Genomic DNA, 14,819 nt, shown 5'->3' with positions numbered 1-14,819 from the left:
CATGGTCGAGATTGGCGAGCGAAGGAAAAACGACTAACAGGGTTCGCGACGCGCATAGAAGTGGGTCTATTTACGGGGTGGCCCAATCCAAGGGGCCGGAGGTGGACATCTAATGGGTTTCGCGACACGTATTACCGCGTAGGCCTTGAAAAGTTTGAGATAATCTTATTCCATCATTGACTGCGGCATGAATTCCTCTGTTGAGGCAGTATGCCCTTTTTAATTCAAGGTCTGCTTAGACTTTGTCAGACTTCCCATAGCAAGACCCGAGTCTAGACTTCTTTAGTTATGGGCGAGTCAAGTTCACCTGAAACGTATCACTTACCAACCACGATCTCCTGGCCTGTCATGGAAGTGTTCTTGGCTATGCTGATGAATTGATCTGCACAGTCCTCTAAGTCAGTCTAGAAAAGTGAGCATGTCTTGTAGATCTGAAGAACCAGGTGCATATTTAAATACCTCTCGTTTAAGAGCGGCTTTGTCTTTCTGTCCAGCAATTACTGCTTCGGGATATTTCTTGCCCTTGTAGACAAAGTGAGAATAAGTTTTGAATACGGGAGACCTCAGAGAGACATACCCAATCAGTCAAAAGCAGTCCAGGCAGAACGGCATTCACGCGGATCTCAGGTCCTAGAATGAAGGCGAAATGCTTCATCAGGTGCAATGCTGCGGCTTTCGTCACGGAATAGGCGATGCTGCTTCCCCCAGTTACATGGCCCTGAAAGATTTTGACGACATGCTCAGTCAAAAGTAGCAAAAGATTTCTCGAAAATACGCACTGCTATTGACGAAGTAATGATAAAAACACCTCCATCAGGATTTTGTTTCATGATTGGACCAGCTGTTTGCATAAGTTGCAAATGCGCCATGACATTTACCATCCAGCACTGTTGAGTTAATATATGATTATTGACGATGGAATATCAGATACCTACCTTGGTCCACTCATCATGAGATAAATCATAAATATCGCCAGGCCGAGTGAATCTGGTCCATCCGGCATTTGCAATAATGATATCAAGCCCGGATAGATTTTCGACAGCCTCCTTGACGATACGCTCATTGTCTGTCGGAGCTTCGGCATCCTAAAAGCACAGAATTAAACAATCGTTCCCTGTAAAATAGCCATTGAAGATGCATACTCCTTGAATAATACAGATTTTGACCGGATACTTCTGCCGGATGTCGTGGGCGACCTGCTGGGCAGCATCGGCATTCGATCCATAGTTAATAGCAACATTACATCCTTTTGCAGCAAATTTCTCGCAAATAACTGCTCCGAGTCCTCTGTTGAGAAGTGAGCTTTGTATATCAGCAAGTCGATGGATATATGTCTAACCTTGACCCTCCCGTCACGAGCACATTGCGACCTTTGAGCGTGTAGGGCATCTTGAGCGCGAAACCGAATTAACTTATTTCTTGCTCTTAAGAAAATGTAGGAATATACAGATAAATCTGAGAGAACGATTCTAGAGGTATGATCGGGAATTTTTCGGTTCACAGCGAAATGGAAGTGAAAGTCTCCAGGTTCGAATGTCATGGCCAAGCAGGAGATTTTCAATGCCCACCTTCCTGCGGGCTGCGGTGGGGGGTTACCGGGGCAGGTGCTTTGATCCCTGACTAATCGGTAGCCGTCAAAACTTTTACGGTGTCGGGATACCTGACCATTCCGATCATTGCGAAGTATCCGAGGTTCGGAAACACCATAGTTGATTTCTGTACTCTCCCTAGTGCCATTCTTTTGCAATGATAATTCTGGGCTGCAGAGAACGCATTGTGCGAAACCCCTTTGAGAGGCCGTTTGCCAGCGACTCCTTTGAATATGCATATGCCTTCTCGAACTAAACCCGCACTCCAAGACGGTTACTGGCATTATGGCAAGTCTACCTCACCGGACCAGGGCTCTACAAAAGCTGCATAAAGTCATCACGGTGCTCCGTCCCACCTGTTAAGTAAAATCCTCACCGTAATCCAAGCTTCGGGAAAATGCATGGATTGCGAGGCGAGTGCTGAACGCGTTGCGCACGTCACAACTCCTCTCCCTCGCTACTCAAGCCTTCTCCCGCCCGTCAGATGAACTGTGGATTAGACATCTCTGTTGAGATCGGCCTAAAGCCCCCATTGAACTCATTTATTTCACTCCCTGGATGCCAGTATTCCGCTCTCTCAAGAATCTCCTCAACCCTTTGGGTTCCACTCCACGATCCATGGACCATATCTCTCCATGCTCTCTTGCCTGCCACTATCCACCAGCCGTCACACTAGATAGCGGCTGTACAGATGCTTCCGGGTGATTGGTACGGCAGTCTGTATCAGTCGCTTTACGATGCGGCGGGCCGGTATATTTAGCAGTGACGTGTTCGAGATAACGTCAACTTAAGTCTCGGCTTGGCAACCCAGCTTGACATGAGCCAAGGATTCGAAATACCGACGGCGCGACTTGACGGCATCCTTCAACCGCCGAAATCCGGCTATATCCAGAAAGAAATGGTTGATCAAAATAGAATCGTTGACAGCAAGATGCTGATCGAAGCCCAAGGTCCGGGTCACGCAGCTAGGACACTCCGCAATGGATGTCTCGTTTTTAGCGAAGAGGCGTTTGATGTGACAGCAGATCCAGCTGCTGAGCACTCGCTGTGAAATTCTTCAGCATTATTATTGTTGCCATTATTATCTTTATTTTATCGTACCGTACAGTCTCCTTCTTTTGGGAACTGGTGTCGTCTTGCACAGTCGCACTCCCCCTGGCCCCAGGCTTTTAAGTTTAGTATTGTAGTCGTTATAGTGGGCCGCAGCTGAGCTGGGGAAGCTACCCTCACTATTCAAATTGTCCCGTCTAATCTATAGACTCTAATTGTATGTAGGTCACAAAAGGGTTCCCCGGAAGGTGGATGAGGAAGGGGACAAGTAATTAAAAACATCCCAGGCACGCCAGGCAAATCGTTCTTCTAGAAAGCTCTATTTTGGGAGAAGAAGCGAATCGCCACGCTAAAAACAGTGACGACAACGAGCTGCATTGATCGTTGATCCTTTTCACAATTGGGCTTTCAGGCAGTTTAGATCGTGGCAACTACCACCCTGGCCGTTGGAGCCGCATATATGGCTAAACAGAAGACCATTATCCAGAAAATGACAGCTAGCAAATGTTTTGCTGGAGTCGATGTCGTCTGCACTGGTAAGATGGGAACATTGACCGCCGACCAGCTTTCTGTTCGTAACCCGTCTGTACCTCTGATGAAGCTGATGTCAACTGTATTTTTGCCGTCGCTGCCATTGCGTCATCTCGTATAATCAAGAGTCTCGCTACCACTGATAAGGTGACAATTATGACACTGCGCCGGCGCCGCGGCGCTATCCCAGGGCGCGAGAGAGATCTTGACCCGGAACAAGGTCACTGAGAAACATACGCCATTCGAGTGAAATTTTTATTTCTGTAAAAGAGTATCATAGGGAAAGCTTAAATGTCATAACGGAATGTGGTAATTCTAACCTGAAAATGGAGAGGAGGGCTTCTATTCCTAAAAATTAGAAAACCTTCTTTCCTCAATCCGGGCGCAGGAGAAAGTTATCATTATTATTCAAGGTGAGCAGAAATCGATTATTTTTGGAAAGGAGTGGAAATATTCAAGTAATACATAGTCCTAAATCGCTCATATATCGCTTTCCGAAATTTGATCCAGAGTCGTTTTCATCCGCTTCCGAGACTTACTTTGACATCGCAGATCCTGCACATCGCTGCAGTCATTCAGTATACCAGAGTCTAGCAAAGGTGTTGCATAACTGTCACAGGTCTAGACTAACACCAGTTTCTCGGATTGCGATTGTTTAGTGCATGTTGAGCAGGTACCTGTTTTCTGCGCATGGTGGGAATTTCTCATCTATAGAGCTCTAATGGCCATCAGGTGGCACTCCTACTTGATTTAGAGTTAGTTAGAGGAGGCAATACTTGGCAGTTACTAGGCATTCTTGGAGACCTATTCAATATAATATTACCTTACTCTTTGAATCGCTGGCGCAGTCCCTTTAAAAAATTCTTGAAATAGAACATTGGGCGAAGCGTTTAGCAACTTAAGTGGGTCTTTCCTTGGCTGGTAATGAAACAAGCGAAACAATCGTCAAAAGTGAACGAAGCAGACGCAGGCCAAAGAGGACCATTCCCGATTGCATCCAAAACAAGGTTTGGGATTTTTCCATCGAAATCAACATAGCCAACCTCCGTCCACGTTGTAAACAGCTCCAGTGATGAACGTTGCTTCATCGCTCAACAGAAAAGCAACAACATTCGCGATCTCGATCGGTTTTGCTTTTCGCTTGATAGTCTGAGAGGCTAGCTCAGACGCTGAGACTTCCTCGTCGGCAGTCATTGGGGTGTCCACGCAGCCTGTGGGAGGGTCAAATCAGAAAATTGAGGAAACAAGGCCAAATATCACGATTGATCCTACCTGGCGAGACGCAATTCAACCTTACTCCGGGGTGCTCCTTTGCTGCAGCCCTCATCAAACCGATGACGGCGTGTTTGCTGGCGCAATAGGCAGCAAGCATTGGCCACCCTATCTGCCCATCGACACTTGCAGCGGTCACCTACAATTTGAAAAAGCGTAAGTGAGTCTGAAAGCTTCCCCAACGCGACCTGAGGAGTTCAGCAGAATACGTCGCAAAGACCAAACTTACGATACTTCCGCCATCTTTCATTCTCCCAAGTTGAGCCTTGAGACAGTGAAAGACGCCTTTAGCATTCACATCCATGTTCAAGTCCCAGTCACTTGTCGTCGTGTCCATGAGCTTGGCAGCAGTAGCAATGCCGGCAAAATTCACCGCTCCGTCAATCCTGCCCAGTTCCTGGAATGTTTTGTTGATCCAACTTTCAACTGCGTCACTCTTGCGTACGTCAACTACGGCATAAATATGCCCTTTTCCAGAGAGCGTCTCGATCGCTTTCTCCAGGCCAGCTTCGTTCAGGTCTGCCAGCGAAAGAATTGCCCCTCGGCTCGAAAGGAGTTGTGCTATAACCAATCCCATGCCAGAGGCGGCACCAGTGACGGTGATCTAATAGATCAGCCTCGCTCTGATTTTCTCGCAAATACAAGCCTCGCCGACGTGTGGCAGTGATGTTGTACCTGCGTAAGATGGGTTCAAACTCACAATTTTGCCTTGCAGGGACGCCATGTCGACAGTGACTTCGAAGTTGTCGGGCCGATAGGTCTATCGTTCAACAAGAGACTTTCGGCTACCCAGTTTATACACCGTATTAAGGGCCTTGAAAGATTCTTATGTCGGTCAACTCTGCTCTGCGCGATATGCTACGGTTCATATATATGATGAGGGACCGGGCGCACTCATCCCCCCCGCAATATGGATTGACGGTGCGGCCTGTTCGCAGTCTAATTGCTATCGCAATCACTGCTATCGGCTGACTTGCCCTGCCCTTATCTGTCCCTGGGTGCCGTGACGAGCACGGGCGTTTAGACTTTCAGTGGCGTCGGAAAAGTATCCGGGAATTACGCGTTCCTCACCACAACAATAATTTCTGCGTTATTTTTTCAACTCAATTAAATCATGCCACGAAAACCATTAGCTTAAATTAGTGGTAATACCACTGAAAAAAGTGTTAACCATTATACCCGGGGTTTAATTATTAGAAAGCATAGAACTGGTATTTCCATCATCTAAATTACTCGGACCGTAGGAATTCTTTTATTTAACCATTTCTAACACCATTTAACAAAATATAAAATGGAATAATAAGGAATCGAGTCTTTGATCTGGCCGTTTAAAGTCTTATACAGAAAGAGATAAGCAACATATTACTTAATAATAAAAAAGGATAAAGTTTTTACCTATTCAGCTATCTAGGGCTGCTCATGAGTCGGGTTTTTCCGGGTTCAACCCAACTCGTGAGCGGCTCTACAGCTATCGAAGTGGGTTGAGTATCTATCAATCACCTTTCTTGTTATTTTCAAATAATAAGGTATTAGAGGGCTAAAAAGGGACCAAAGCTAACAAAAGAATATGCAAAATTACAGTTAAAATAGGCTAAAAACACCAAGATTAGACATATATTGTGTGGGGTAAAGTTATTTGGATTTATTGGAGTTCCAAATTCGGTGGGGAATTGAGGTTTCGTAGAGACTTTTACAAAATTAGAAACAAGTAACATGCCTAAGCGGTCGTCCAGTGTGATTCCTCGCTTTGCAGACCACAACGAGCCAGATCAAAAGAATCTGAGGGTCTACTCATCGGCATATTCTGTTGAGTCCGATACACTTCTACCCCTTGGTATATTTGACCCCAACCGCATCTCAAAACGCAACACGCAACGAGTCCCAGCCTCTGCCAATGCTGCGGACATTGTCCGAATCCTGAATGTGGCCTGCCGTTATATAGTCTTCAAGTCTAGCTCACCCAGGCTCAGGCTGGTCGCATCAAACGCGGAGATTGACCCTATCCTCCACAAGCCAAATCCTGGATTAACAAATTGGTAATGAATATCAAACCAAGTTCTTTAGAACCAAAACTAAACAGTTAAACGGCTAGCTTATTTGAAACCTGTCTTTTAACAAATGTATCCCTTATGCAGACACTCCCTACACAGTTTTCAATAAAATCTTTCTAAATTCTAATAATATGTTTATTATCAATAACAAGGTTGTTTGTTCATGGGGGGGGCTGCTACTCAGCTGGATTTTTTCTTGGCCCCTGAAATAGCTGTCATCGGCCATTGATTCAGAATATTAATGTCCTATTACAGGATAGCTAGTTCCATCATGAAGTGACCGACATCTACTTTCTAAGCGTCCACGGACAAGAGCAACATGGACATAGAGTCACTTGGTAGCAGTCACTACAGCGGAAACTGATTGAATTCTCTCACGGGAAGCTCTATCCCACATGTCACTATGGCTCAAGTGCAAAGGTCTTAAGATAGTGCCACTTTTGGGGAATAGAATTTTGTAGAAAGCCTTCATTTGTTTTGGGCAGTCTAGCCCAGCAAAGAGAGGAGAAAGTCACAGACTAGTGAAGTTCCACTTAAGCCAACAATATTTCAGCACAGCTCAGGCCTCTGCATCGAAGAAGTGAGAATAGATTATGCGAGTCCCATAGGAATAAAACCCTGGCTGCACTATAGTACTAGATCAAGAGACGATACGTACATTATATTTTGTCATACTGTTCTAAGATGTTCGGCGGAAAGAAATCTTTCGCAATGAGTGGTTGTCGGAATACTCGCAATGAGTGGTTGTCGGAATACTCGCAATGATCGCAGTGGACCAAACGCGGGGAAGGCCAAGCAGGAGGAGAAGGACCGCCGGCGCTTGTTACTCGAGTCCGTGCACATCAGTTTGTCTGCATACCCAGACCAGTGGATACTGTGGCCAGATAAAGCGCCAGAACGTGGTATATGGCGCCGTGGACAGAAGGAAAAAGTGAGTGCACGTAAATAACGGCCTTATTTAGGAGCCCCTGAACACTAGCAAACAGCTCAGCTCAGACCATCAAAAAATTTCTTGTTTGCACAAGATTCCGAAGGTAATAGCCACCGAGCGTTCGCACTGCCGTTGCATTCAATTCAATCAATCTAGACAGCGATGGAAAAGCAGGCCGCCCAGTCGTCAAGCGACGTATCTCCTGGGGCAACAACGTTCTCACAAATTGGCTGCATAGGAGCAGGCTTCTCAGGCATCGGTCTCGGTGCCAGTTTATATCGGTGGTACGGTATCACTGATGTCCAGTTCTTCGAAAGACGAGCATCCTCTGGCGGGACATGGTTTGCCAACAACTATCCTGGTGAATTGAACATTCTGCCCTAAATACCTTAGTCGGTGCATGACTCACATACTGTGCCAGGTTGTGCGTGCGACGTCCCTTCTGCGTTGTACTCGTATAGTTTTGAGCAAAACCCGAATTGGACCAAGCTCTTACCTGATCACAAGGAGCTCAAGATCTACTTGGATGAAGTCGCTAGCAAATACCGGCTTCAGGAACGAATGCGTTTCCAAGTCGAGGTTGAGAAATTTGCTTGGGATGACTCCTCTCAAAGATGGACTCTTTGGCTTCGAGATCTCCAGACCAAGCAACCGATGAAACACGTTTGTCAAGTCCTCTTCAACTGCGGCGGTGCTCTAGTCGTTCCCAACCCAATTGCCTTTCCCAAACAAGAGACTTTCAGAGGAGATATCTTCCACTCCGCAGAGTGGAACCACGACGTCGACCTAGATGGTAAAAGAGTCATCGTCATCGGCAATGGTTGTACCGGTGCACAGATTGTTCCAGCCCTCATAAGGGCGGGTAAGGTGGCCGCTGTCGTTAACATTGTGCGGAGCAAACAGTGGATTTACCCCTCTTTGGATTTTCACTACAGCAAGTTCATGCGGTGGTGCTTCAAGAATGTACCGTTTGCACTACAATTACACCGATTCCACATATTCCTTTACGCCGAGCAAGAGTTTTCGACCGTTCAGATGACTCCCAAGGGTGCTCGGTTGCGCGAGAAGAAGAGAAAGCTTGTCGAGGAATACATGCGCTCCGCATCTCCGACAAAGTACCACAGTATGCTCATTCCAGACTTCGAGATCGGCTGTAAGAGACGCATCTACGATTCGGGATACCTCCAAGCTCTCCATGACCCTAGAGTTACCCTGACCAACAGCCCTATTCGTGAATTTACTCCAGCCGGGATCCGCACTGATGACGGCATTATCGAGGCCGATGTCATCGTTGTCGCCAATGGCTTCAACGTTCACGCCCCGTTGCCCAGGGGCGTAATCATTGGCAGGGACAACTGCGATCTCACAGACTACTGGAAGAAATATGGTGGACCAGGGGCGTACAATGGAACAGCGGTGGCACCTTTCCCCAATTTATTTTTCATTCTGGGCCCGAATTCGGGCACTGGCCATACATCTGCTGTCATGCCGCTGGAAAAGTGCGTCTCGTCCCACCTCCGCGGTAACTACGAAGATTACTGATATTTGCCTTTCAAGTCAAATCTACCAAGCACTACGCATCCTGAAGCCAGTGCTTCAAGGTAAAGCAGACAGTGTGGCTGTCACTGAAGAGGCCGAAACCAACTACGTGATGAGGATCCAAGCTGAACTTAAAAAGCTTGTATGGCACAAAGGTTCATGTCAGAACGTAAGTACCAGAAGTATCACAAAATTCAATTTTAAGTGATAGTAGCCATTACCTCTCTTTTCTGGGAAAGAAATGTTCTAACTCTTCATATTTATATAGTGGTTTGAGAACTCCAAGGGTTGGAATCCAGCACTCTATCCGTGGACGCCTGCGGATTTCTGGAGACGATGTTTGTTTCCTATTTGGTCACATTGGCGTTATCGCGATGTGAAGAGTTCGAAAGGTCAAAAGCACTACCCGTACTTCTGGCGAATGACTACCGTTTCTGCAATGATTTCTGCATTGATTTCCATGCTGTTCCTTCTTGGGAAAAGAAACCACCTTAATTAGGTAATAGTCAGATTGATAGTTGTTGAGATCGCATGGCCGCGGTCATGCGACACTCCCTCTCCAAGAGCCGTCTAGATAGTCCATTTCGATAGCCTCATTACTTCTACTTTCAGACATCTCACAAAATCCATTGCACTCATTTATTTCACTCCCTGAATGCCAGTATTCCGCGCTCTCAAGAAGAGTCAGCTATATGCTTAGCCATTGTTTATCGATTCCTGCACCTAAATGTAAGATCTCCGAAATGGTATTGGTTTATGACAATACTGTATGGGCTTTATACCTTTTTCATAACAGCTCATGTTAATATTTGTGGAGCTCAAAATCAATATAATGAGTGACCAATGCATTTACGGATCACGTTACAAAAACTTCCAAAACTCTCTAGGACCACGAAGTGTATAATAAATGCTCAACGAGGCTCTGACAATACGCAGTCGCACCCCAAATCTACCTGTGCCTCCACCTCGTCATACGCTTCTTTGAGTGCCTTCACGATAATCGAGATATCTTCTGCGCTAATGTTATACGGTGGCGCAATAAGCACATGGTCCCCGTCCGAGCCCTCGGTCGTCACCGGGCCAGGATAGACTGCAACACCTCTGTGGAACGTCGCCTGTTGAACCTTTGTCGCGAAAAGTAAGCTCGGCCGAAGTGGTTTCTTGTCCTTCCGATCGGCTACAAACTCAATTGCTTGAAAAAGACCGCGACCTCGAATGTCACCCACGTATTTGCAGCCCTGGAACGTGGACCGTAGCAGAGTCTCGAGCTGTGAACCCATCGCCGCGCATCGCTCAACTAGTCTGTCTCGATGCAAGATCCTCTGCACCGCGAGGGCCGTAGCGCACGAGACAGGATGCGCTTGGTACGTGTGACCATGGTTGAACCCGGACGACCCCTGACGGAGCACGTCGATGACCTTTTTGCTGATCAACACGCCTGCCACGGGCGCATAGCCGCCGCCCAGGCCCTTTCCGATCGTTACAATGTCCGGTTGAACGTTTTCCTGCTCAAATGCGAAATAAGAGCCGGTACGACCCATGCCGCACATTATTTCGTCGAGTACGAGGAGGATTCCATACTGGTTGCACAGCCCTTGGACTGCAGTAAAGTATCCCTGAGGCGGGAGGACACAGCCAGCTGTGGCACCGACGACGGTCTCGGCGAAAAATGCAACGATCCTATTAGGACCGATGCGCTGAAATTCATCGTCAAGTTCCCCAATGAGGCGAGCCACGTACGAACTCTCGGATTCGTTCTCGCGCTGGCCTCGATAAGCGTAAGCTGGCGAGACGTAGGAGACATGGGGAAGGGTAATAGCTCCATCATAGGGCGTCTTGCGCGAGAGATTGGTCGATATCGACATGGAAGCTATACTATTCCCATGGTAGGATCTCCGTCTGCTGACAAAATGTACGCGTTGAGTCTGACCTTGCTCCCAGAAGAACTGACGGCCCAACTTCATAGCGGTGTCCACAGCTTCGCTGCCACTACCCACGAAATACGCCTTCTCAAGGCCGTGTTGGAATATGCCGTGAGGGGCGGACAGTATGCACTCGGCCAGGTCTTCAGCGGAGTCTGTAGTGTAGGTACCAGTGTGAACGTAGGATACCTTCTGCATTTGGGCCACCGTGGCCTCGATGACTTCTTGATTGCCATGGCCAAGTATAGCAACAGCGGCACCACCACAGCCGTCGAGGATTCTACGTCCATCGGACAGAGTCAAGTAGCTTCCAGAGGCATCAGTGACTTTGAAAGGGCACTCAACGAGGGAGCGATGTAGAAGACCCGGAGCTGCATCGTGTACGACATTGGACGATGTCGTAACACTGGAGGTGAACGGTACTGTATTGCTGACAGTGGCAGTGTCGATTTGAGTCTCTAGAGCCATTCCGTGGAACCCGAGAGCAACTCTCTGCTCAATTAGACGTCGATGAGGGATTGTAAAACGGTAGAGAGAGCGAAGAAAATAGGCATTAGACCAGATGATCAGTTCTTTTTGTTCTCGGCACTTTTCGGGGTATTCTCGCCACACGCAGTGGAGATTCATCGATGCTGGTAGTCATAGGCCGAAGACCTGACTGTCTTGCCAGGCTATCCACCGGCAAATTGTGACACCAATTCTGATGTGACGGGATAGTGGGCAACGCGATGGCGCTTTCCTACATTGAATTTTTGCGAACATGCCTAATCTGGGCCACGGCTATCATCTCATTTGGCATGCCTATCAGCAAGAAGCATCCCGATCTATACGATATCTACCGATCGCTACTTTTGCTTTCTCCACAATCTCGATTCCGTAGCAGCGGATCGGCATGGGGGCACTCCACACTCTGGCGAACTTGTATTAATTTTGTGTGCTCCTCGAAACCTTCCATCAATTACGTGCATATTAGACACCGTCGGGTATATCTCTGCGTCGATTCTCCAGATGGCAGCATCGACCAAGGACTGTAAGGCTTATTCATAATTCACTGCTGGGTCTACTGGAGCTACTGGTTTCAACATGGTGATGGCGGCAGCCGAAACTAAAGGGAGCATGAAGACAGTCGGCGATAAAACACTTGATACTGGGCCGGATGACAATAGTATCATTGTTGTTGAAGAACCCCAAGTCGTCGTCCACCTCCAGTCCTCTGACCTCCGCTGTGATATGAATGTCATCAGCCTGATTTGTTTTGGTTTCAGCCTGAGTAGCTCTTGGGCAGCTTTGTCACTCTCCTCGGTCATTGCCATTATTCAGGGTGGCACAGTTACTTTGCTTTATGGCACTATCGTCGTTGCGCTCCCATACCTCTGCACGGGCTTAACATTGGCCGAGTTGATCAGCGTCTATCCCACAGCTGGTGGTCAGTATCACTTCGCATATATCCTTGCCCCGGCCAGATGGAGAAAATCACTCTCTTACATTAGTGGCCTGGCTTCTCTCTGCGCCTGGTTCTCCATCTCGGCCGGTACATTCCTCATCACCGCAGAAATTATTATTGCACTCGTGATTCAATTTCACCCAGACTATGTACCACAAGGATGGCACTACTTTCTACTTTATGAGACGTTCAATATCTTTGCAACAGTCTACAATATCTGCTTGGTAAAAAAGTATCCTCGCATATACAACGTCGCGTGTCAGTGTTTTTCCCTTAAGCGGGCTATGTCCTGAAAGCATCAGTTTCAAGGTGGCTAATGTCTTCTGGCAGTTTTACTTTCCATGGTCGGCGTCATAGTAATTCCAATCGTTTGTCTTGCTCGAGCTGAGAGGAGGCAGCCCAGCAACGTCGTGTGGACAACCTTCACGAACAACACGGGTTGGACCGACAGTATCTGCTTTATCACTGGGCTCGTGACCCCCGCCTTCTCTTTCGGCGGCCTAGACGCGACCATGCACCTGGTTGAGGAAACACTGAGTCCGAAAAAAGCAGTATCTCGTGCAATTTGCTACACAGTCGGTATGGGTTTCGTTACGGCTTTTCTTTTTGTGATCGCCACGGTCTACTGCATACAAGATATTGACATAGTCGTGGCAACACCGACTAGGTACGTCCCCATCGCCTTGGGTGCTTAAGAGTCTGATTTTGGACTCACCATCGAGTCTACTCTGCTAGGCTTCCAATCTACGAGTTGTGGATGCAAGCTACGCAATCTACTGCTGCCGCGACAACGTTTATAGTCCTTCTCCTCACGATTGACCTGATCGTCTGTGTTGCGACTGTGCAAACGATGTCGCGCCTCACTTGGGCACTTGGAAGAGACAATGCCTTCGTCTGGTCGCACTACTTGGCGCAAGTACATCCCAAGCTGGAAGTCCCACTCTGGTCCCTTATTGCGGACGGTGTGATCGTGGGGTTTCTGGGTTGTTTGTATTTGGTGTCGACCGTGGGTACGTAAGAAGACGTTTCTATTCGAGACTTCAAGCCGCTGATCTTTCTCCTCACGCTAGCCTTTAATTCGCTTTTAGGTATTGCGTCCCAGCTCTTGCAGTTCGCATTTGCAATTCCCATCGCTCTACTGGTCTGGCAAAAACGTTCGCCCATCTACTTGCCGAAAGACAGAGAATTCCGTCTCTCAAACCCGGTCGGCTACTTTTGCCACTTTGTCGCTATCTGTTGGGCAATATTCATTTGTGTCTTCTTCATGTTCCCTCCGAACCTTCCAGTTTCAGCATCCTCGATGAGTACGTTATGCAACCTCACCTATCCCAATTGAATTTGCCACGCATGCTTGTAGGAAATGTGCGCTAACCAGGACCCTCTTTGTAGACTATGCCGCCGTTGTGGTCTTTATAGCGGTGTTAGTAGGTATCGGCAACTGGTTTGCGCATGCCTGCAAACACTTCGAAGGACCCATCATTGAGTTTAGGGAATGATTCGCCTTTTGATCTTTTGCTTCTATCACGCAAATATCGGAGTATACCGACATCTTCCAAGGGGGAAAATCTGTCTGAATCTTTGGGCCTTTGTCTTGAATTTGATACTTGAGATTTTTCCTTCTATAGCAAACAACGTGAATCGTTCATCAATGAAATGCCAAAGCTCAGAAGACCTAGTCCGACCCTGAAGCTACCGTGTGCCTTGAACAAAGCCAATTCATGCTTATCTTAGTCATCGTTCGTATAATGGCTGAGGGATCCGCGAGCCTGCTTCTTCAACCACTAGCAAAGACACCTGGAGTCCCGCCGGCATTGAAACTAATGAAAGCAGCAATCTATATTTGTAGCGCCTTTGCAACACATGAATCTGACAACGGCTTTGTCGAGATACCTAGACCTGAAGTAGAGTACTTGGCCTCTTGGCTAGAATCACAGGGTGAGTGAGATATGGAGAACGACTTGAATATGTGCTTGATCGGATGAAAAAGGCTGGTCAGCGATTCAGATTAACGAGATTCATTTTCAGAATCAAAATTCTGGTTGGCTTACCGAAGAGTAGCCAGGAGGAAATATGAAACTATACTAAAATGCGCAACCCTATTTGGTCCTGTCACATAGCCTACGATTTCATCGCTAGCGCTGAGGCTCCGAGAACATACAGCGATTTTTGAATGTCATGAAAATAAATGATTTCTACGGCTTTAGAACGCTAGAAACGGTGTTTTTGCAGCAGCTAAGTAATCAGAATCGGAATTCAGGCACGAGTGTCATTCCTACCAGAAGACCGCTCTACATCGCTGACCACCTCTCGCATCTCATCTCCCTCCATATAGCTGGCTAGAAATAGACTGGCCCAACTCTTTCGAATGTAGCAGTGGGTCCATTGACGGTGACGGTGTATGATGCATGATCAGTCGCTGCAAATCAAAATACTCTACCTGAAAAGCCTTATTGGTATCAAGACGTTGTTTAATGGTATGCATGCAGGTAA

General features: G+C 47.3%; 6 protein-coding genes across 6 annotated transcripts; 3 read left to right on the top strand and 3 right to left on the bottom strand.

Moving 5' to 3' along the window:
* Window positions 1-219: 219 nt before the first annotated feature.
* Window positions 220-1,389, bottom strand: N7474_008988 (SDR family NAD(P)-dependent oxidoreductase; the record flags this gene model as incomplete). Its single annotated transcript, XM_057200398.1, has 8 exons — window positions 220-272; window positions 326-404; window positions 460-522; window positions 578-718; window positions 780-887; window positions 936-1,085; window positions 1,143-1,287; window positions 1,340-1,389. 8 exons carry the CDS (start codon window positions 1,387-1,389, stop codon window positions 220-222), a joined length of 789 nt encoding a protein of 262 aa, XP_057051099.1.
* A 2,810-nt stretch (window positions 1,390-4,199) lies between these two features.
* N7474_008987 (SDR family NAD(P)-dependent oxidoreductase) lies at window positions 4,200-5,166 on the bottom strand (the record flags this gene model as incomplete). Its single annotated transcript, XM_057200397.1, has 4 exons — window positions 4,200-4,381; window positions 4,443-4,581; window positions 4,672-5,046; window positions 5,143-5,166. 4 exons carry the CDS (start codon window positions 5,164-5,166, stop codon window positions 4,200-4,202), a joined length of 720 nt encoding a protein of 239 aa, XP_057051098.1.
* A 989-nt stretch (window positions 5,167-6,155) lies between these two features.
* On the top strand, window positions 6,156-6,482 carry N7474_008986 (uncharacterized protein; the record flags this gene model as incomplete). Its single annotated transcript, XM_057200396.1, has 1 exon — window positions 6,156-6,482. One exon carries the CDS (start codon window positions 6,156-6,158, stop codon window positions 6,480-6,482), a length of 327 nt encoding a protein of 108 aa, XP_057051097.1.
* A 1,104-nt stretch (window positions 6,483-7,586) lies between these two features.
* On the top strand, window positions 7,587-8,966 carry N7474_008985 (flavin-containing monooxygenase; the record flags this gene model as incomplete). The annotated part of the gene is made up of 2 exons (XM_057200395.1): window positions 7,587-7,785; window positions 7,846-8,966. 2 exons carry the CDS (start codon window positions 7,587-7,589, stop codon window positions 8,964-8,966), a joined length of 1,320 nt encoding a protein of 439 aa, XP_057051096.1.
* Window positions 8,967-9,874: 908 nt separating this feature from the next.
* On the bottom strand, window positions 9,875-11,353 carry N7474_008984 (uncharacterized protein; the record flags this gene model as incomplete). Its single annotated transcript, XM_057200394.1, has 1 exon — window positions 9,875-11,353. One exon carries the CDS (start codon window positions 11,351-11,353, stop codon window positions 9,875-9,877), a length of 1,479 nt encoding a protein of 492 aa, XP_057051095.1.
* A 615-nt stretch (window positions 11,354-11,968) lies between these two features.
* Window positions 11,969-13,825, top strand: N7474_008983 (uncharacterized protein; the record flags this gene model as incomplete). The annotated part of the gene is made up of 5 exons (XM_057200393.1): window positions 11,969-12,587; window positions 12,660-12,996; window positions 13,065-13,339; window positions 13,418-13,633; window positions 13,719-13,825. 5 exons carry the CDS (start codon window positions 11,969-11,971, stop codon window positions 13,823-13,825), a joined length of 1,554 nt encoding a protein of 517 aa, XP_057051094.1.
* Between the last annotated feature and the right edge of the window lie 994 nt (window positions 13,826-14,819).

Source organism: Penicillium riverlandense, assembly GCF_028828495.1.
Source record: "Penicillium riverlandense strain IBT 135883 chromosome Unknown utg000007l_segment0_segment0, whole genome shotgun sequence".
Classification (NCBI taxonomy): Eukaryota; Fungi; Ascomycota; class Eurotiomycetes; order Eurotiales; family Aspergillaceae; genus Penicillium; species Penicillium riverlandense.
The sequence above is the reverse complement of the archived record's forward strand: the minus strand, read 5'-3'. Positions and strand labels throughout refer to the sequence as shown.